General features: G+C 45.5%; 1 protein-coding gene across 6 annotated transcripts in view; it reads right to left on the bottom strand.

Moving 5' to 3' along the window:
- Slc9b2 (solute carrier family 9 member B2) overlaps positions 1-6,026 on the bottom strand; it is a 50,162-nt gene that overhangs the window by 10,806 nt on the left and 33,330 nt on the right. For all 6 annotated transcript variants that reach the window (XM_033756245.1, XM_033756244.1, XM_033756242.1 and 3 more), the window contains 3 exons: positions 5,744-5,850; positions 3,595-3,744; positions 1,634-1,742 (listed from right to left, as the gene is read on the bottom strand). In XM_033756245.1, the coding sequence (XP_033612136.1) occupies positions 1,634-1,742; positions 3,595-3,744; positions 5,744-5,850 (366 nt within the window). The remainder of the gene's footprint in view (positions 1-1,633; positions 1,743-3,594; positions 3,745-5,743; positions 5,851-6,026) is intronic.

Here is a 6,026-nt window from a genome sequence, read left to right as displayed (position 1 = left end):
CAAAAAAAAAAAAAAAAAAAAAAAGAAAAGAGGAATGGGGAATGCCGTTATTCTCTTGGAAAAGTTTGGAAGGAGGAAGACAGTGCGGTAGGCCAGGGGTCAGGTGGAACGGAGAAAGAGTACACCCATCATCTCCAGAATTTTCAGCATATTTTAACACGTGTTATTTTACACTGTGTAAGATACATGCAATACTTACCATCCTAACATTTTAAGTGTACAGTTCAGTAGCATTAAGGATATTTACACTATTGTGCAACTAATCTGCAGAACATGTTCTCTTTGTCAGCTACTCACTTCCTCGCTCAGTGCCTGTAACCACAGTTACCCTTTCTGTGTCTACGAACTCAACTGCTCTGGGTACGTCAGAAGCGGCGCCGACAGAGCAGCAGCGCTCCTGTGCCTGGCTCATCGCAGCCTGGCGTACCGGAGGTTCATCTGTGTCCCAGCGTGTGTCAGAACGGAAGGCGTCATTTGGAGGGAAGAGATGAAAGAACTGAAATTCTAAAGAGGAAAAACGTCTGAAAGGGTATTTGAATATGGAGGAGGGAAAGGGAAGAATAGATGTGTGTTGCAGAAAGAGGCAGAAGGGAGTGGGATCCCGTCATGGTGGAAAGACGCTAGGACGGAAGGAGAGGAGAAAGGAACGAATATCGTCCACAAACCAATGAATATGCAGTATTGTGGATCAAACGTTTCACTATGATGGCTTTTGGTTTTTGTTCTTTTTTTTTTTTTGAGACAGGGTCTCACTCTGTAGTTGAGACTGACCTGGAACTCACTATGTAGCCCAGGCTGGTCTTGAACTCACAGCGACCCTCCTGCCTCAGCCTCCCGAGTGTTGGGATTACAGGCGTGAGCCACCACGCCCGGCACTACGATGGCTTTTGAATGTATGAATGTATAGGGAACAGCAATTCTACTGAAGACCCCTGCACTGGGTCTTGGTCTCCTATGAGGCAACACAACTCACGCTAATAAGAATAAAGACAAAACAAAACAGAGAGAAAACTGGGTCTCGGGCTGCTCTATGCTGCTCTGGGCAGCAAAGACAAAGGGCACCAAGGGGACCCGGTATTTACTGATCACAAGTGTGGGAAGGTGAGCAAGGCGTGCTTTGAAGACGTCTAGCGATACAGTGTGAAGCGTCTGGAAGTAGGCGGCAATGGCTGGTGTGCAAGCAGGGCTATGAAAAGGGAGGCTCTGCTTGTCCTGACTGGAGGGAACAAACAGGACAGGGGTGGGTCGCAATGAACCAGAGCCCACTAACACTGGGCAATCTCTGCTACATGAGCGACTAGAGAGGGAGCAGCCAGCATTTCTATCCCATGGGTATGTATTACAGAGCTAACGAATTGTATTTAAAATTCTGGCCCACAATCAGAACAAGGCTACGTGAACATTCTTGTCCTTAGAGAAAAAAATAAATAAATAAATAAGGCCACTGTTTGGGTAGCCACTGTTTTAGATAAGCAAGCAATATTTTCTAAATAATCAGTCAAAAAGACGTAGTTCTTAATCAGCTTTTCATAGAAGTGTAACAGTGGGAATCCCACACATGTAACTACTGAAGATGTCTCAACTGAATACACACAGATCTGATTTATCACGAGAACCACTTTGAAATTCTTACCAACAGTTTCTGGTCTGAGAGATGCAACAGATACTTCTGCTCCAATCAGACCAAAAAGAAGTGGCTGGAAAACGTCCCAGGCAACTGCAATTATCTTTTCAACCTCACCCTAAGAGAAAAGCAGAGCACACAGAGTCATTTTTATTGTGCTACGGGACAGGTGCCAAGAATTTTACTAAGTTGAAATCTGAGTTATTTGATCTGAGTATGTAGCTTTCTGAAATGTGTGAAGGAAAATGCTTAGAAAAAGGAGGCCCCGGCAGAGCCTCAGCTCAGGGCAGTTTGTCCTGTGTGTGCAAGGCCCTAGGTTTCACTGCTGGCACTCAGGAAAGAGAGAAAGGAAAAGCAGGAAGCCAGGAAGAACGGTGTGAGGGGTCTGTTGAAAGGCAGCCCATCCACCTGCCCAGAGCTGCAATGTGGCCTTGTGGAGGGGACGCCCGCAGGACCCCTCCCTGGGACCCTAGCAGAACTGGTGCAAAAACTAAGGAACCCCAGCCGTCTCATTGTATGAAAATGTACTGGAGTACAAATCCTTAAATCCCACTATAGTCTACCTAAATTTAATTTTACCCTTCCAGGTTATTCTGATTTATATTAAAGTTTGGAAAAATGGTTCTAAGCCGACGAAGTCATAAGGAGATGGTACTTTATGTATTACTGGTGAAAAAGTAGACATAGAACTCTAGAAAGTGGCTTGACAATATGCATTAAAGCCCTCAAAATGATATTACTGGACCCCTAAATTTCATGAATCTGCCCTAAGAAAATGATCTGAAATTTGATTTCAGCTTGATTGAAATAGCATAGACTGGACGTACCCCATATACATATATAGGACACACACACACACACACACACACACACACACGTATACATACAGAGATAAACACAAAAGGTACTGTTCTCTTCTGGGTCATGGGATACAATGACTGTCTGTGTAGGAGCCAGGCTGCAAGACGCTCAGGCCAAGCCACGGCAAATGCAGACAAAGAAAGCAATGATCTGATTGCTACAGCCTTCTGTGTAACCTGCATCCTAGTTTTCCTGCAGTGCCACATGAAATGAGGAGCTGCCTCTCCCTATTTCCGCTTCCTGCCGTGAAGTTCAAGCTTCTTTTCTCTAAAGGAGCCTCAAGTTCCCTGGGTTTCTGGGGGGCTGAAGCCCCTTTTGGGTGCCAGCTCAAATCCTGTGATTCCACCTCAGGACTTAATCTTTCCTAGCTCATTTCTTAATAATTTAAAGGCTTAACTTTGAATTATAAGATTTAGAATCACAATGTTAATAAAACACTTGGTCCATGCCATTGAAATACTTATCAAAAAATGAAAAACATACTGCGTAATAATACTGCCACCCTAGAGTAGCCTAGGTCACTTTTGGAGCCAGATAAATCTGACCGAAAAATATTTTAAAAATAAAAACATAAATAAATTAATGAGAGGGCATCAGGATTTGAGTGTGATATAAAGAGTAGGACAAATATGATTGTGAGTCATCTCCCTTTCGAGGAGGGTGGATTAGTGGAGGCTGCTGCAGAAAAGTGGGCTGTGTCACAGGGACACTGATGTAGACATTTTCCTACACGGCATATAAGACGAAGAATGGAGCTTCCAGCATTGATAGTGTCGTGGAGTTTTTGAGATAAGGCATATATATAAGGATGCTGTAGCAAACACAGTTTGTCTTGGTATAAAGCCAGAGCAGTTGAAATGTCCGCGAGCAGGGGTCTGACTAAAGTGTGGCCTCCCGCCCAGTGTGACGGCTGCAGCTGTGGCCACCGTGGAGCTGAAGACCTCAATTCCAGACTGAAAGGGAGGGAAGCTGTGGCTGTGTGCGCTGGGGTACGTTTGTATATGCACAGAAAATAGCTCCGATGGTAAAAAATGTGATTAGGGTTAGGAATCTGAACATAAAGGATGGCTCAAAAAGACATCAGAGCAGAAGTTGGGATGAAAAGTTACCTTCTCGTCGCTCCAGCCCATGCCTGCCAGGAAGGCCATGACCAGCGTGCACAGCCCACCCGAGCCGGGGAAGCCGAGGCGCGTGCTGCTGAACACCGCCAGCACCGAGAGGCCCAGCACCACGGAGGCGCGGATCAGCGCCAGGGAGGCCTGCGGACGGAGTGGGAGAGCGTGAGGCACCTGCCACGCGGCTTCCTAATCCAGGGCTCAGAGGAAAACGAGGATGTCCCTCCTCTTTCTCCACAGAGCAGACACGACGCGCCGCAGACCCGGTCCTCTTTTAGGAAGCCAGTTGGCCTCCTGTGCAGTTAGCAATGCAGACTTGGCCCAGTGCAGGGGCAGAGGCCAGGACTGCAAGTCGAGCTTTTCAGCGTCACTGCTTTACCTCTGAGCGGTGACCTCTCTGAAAGCACCTGGGCCACAGGTTCTGCTGAAGGTTAAAGCTGTGTCTCCAAGCAGGTGTGGTGGCATGTGCCGGCCATCCCGGCACGCGGGGAGGCTGAGGAAGGAGTCTTAGAAAAGGCTGGGGACAAAGCTCAAGGCAAAGTCCCTGGGTATAGCTTCCAGTACCTCACCCCAAGAAAGAAAGAAGAATATATCTATTCTTTTCATTCTGTTTACTCTTTTCCCGATACTTACTTTTTCTTTCCAAATGCTAGAATACAAGGAAGGTCTTTAAGAGGTGACAGCAGTTATCTATCTGCTGTCCTACCGTCTAGGGACCCGGTCCTTCCCCCTTTACTTTTCCCTCTTAAACCCCAGATCACTGCAGGAAGTAGTCTCGGAAGTGCTTGCCTCGGGCACCTGGTGCCGGTGGGCCACCTCCTTCCCGGAGGCCGCACTGCTTGCTAGCCAGTGACGGTGCAAGGCCTTGTCACGACAGCCTCAGTCTCCCGTGGAGCACGTGTGGGCTGCACCAGACAGACCTCCCACATGCAGTTCAGCCACGGTGGAAACACCTGTATCTGCTGCATCCACACCAGCTGGCGGCTGGCAACTGAGCAGAGGGTCACTGAGCCAGACTTAATCTACCTCGTCAGTTTAGCCTGGTAAGAAGGAAAGTGTAAGCTATCGTATTTGTTTATTTTACTGTGTAATTAGAATAATCCTATAATTTTTTCCTTTTCTTCCTCCCTCCTTCCTTTCTCTTCCTTCCTTCCTCCTTCCTCTCTCTCTCTCTCTCTCTCTCTCTCTCTCTCTCTCTCTCTCTCTCTCCCTCTCTCTCTCTCTCTCTCTCTCTCTTCTTTCTTTTTGAGACAGGGTCTCCCTATATACACAGTCCAGACTGACACTGAACTTCCTTTGTAGTCCAGGCAGGCCTTGAACTTGTAATCCTCCTGCCTCAGCCTCCCAAGGGCCACCATGCCTGGTTCAATAATTTTCCTTTACACATTCATAAAATCTTTTGAAATATTTTTACTTGGAGGGTTTTGCAGTACAATAACCATTTCAAATCAACAGACAGTTTGATAATAGAAATATTAATTTTCTTCATTAAAAGTTAGTGGGCTGGGGATTTAGCTCAGTGGCATCACACCTGCTTTATAAGTGAAAGACCCTGAGTTCAATCCCCAGTACTGGAAAAAAAAAAGTTCCTTAGTGAAGTATCTAATTCCATTCAAAATGTTCTGAAATTTCAAAGTAGTGCTAGTTTTACCGAAAGAAAACATTTCCAGATGTTTATCTACCTGGAGGAAATTAAGAAGGGTAAAGGAAAACAAAACTGTTTTTTCATCACAAGATCATTGTGTACAGTAAGGAACTTTGTTCTCCTTATGGAGATTTTGCTATATTATAATGAAATGTTAAGACTTATCCATTGCATAATTAGAATCTAACTAAAACAGAGATCAAAAGCCATCACACACCTTAATTTAGTTGAGTATTACCAAATTTTAAAAACTTGCATAGCCTATTATTTTGAATTAATGTTAGTTCATTTTAGAAGGAATTATGAAATGTTCAGAATATAAATTAGAGAAAATAATACAGGACTGCACTAAGATCTCACGTATTCATCTCATAAATAACAGTGAGAGACCAGTGAGCAATTTTAGGGACGCTTTCTCAAAGACGCTCTTCACATCTGGCTCTGAGGGGCACATTCTAGAATGTTCTTCCAGTGACTTCTAGAGTGCGATTTTCCCACCTGGTCACGGCTCGGAAAGTACCGGATGAAAAATCCAAGAAGAACTCCAGCTGCCACACCAATCACCACCTCCAGAACACCTCTGAGGACATTAAACATGGTGGAGCCTGAAAAACACACCGAACAAAACTTCAGACAGAACCACGTACCCATCAACTCACAAGCATCCATCTGGAGTCATCCACATAAAGAACTAAATACGTATGGGCCTGGGATTTAGATCGCTCAGTGGTTCCGTCACCTGCTTCACAAGTGTAAGGTCCGGAGTTCTATCTCCAGTACC

This window comes from Fukomys damarensis, unplaced genomic scaffold (assembly GCF_012274545.1).
Source record: "Fukomys damarensis isolate Sample0158 unplaced genomic scaffold, DMR_v1.0_HiC HiC_scaffold_25, whole genome shotgun sequence".
Taxonomy (NCBI): domain Eukaryota; kingdom Metazoa; phylum Chordata; class Mammalia; order Rodentia; family Bathyergidae; genus Fukomys; species Fukomys damarensis.
This window is presented reverse-complemented; position numbering and strand designations above follow the sequence as displayed.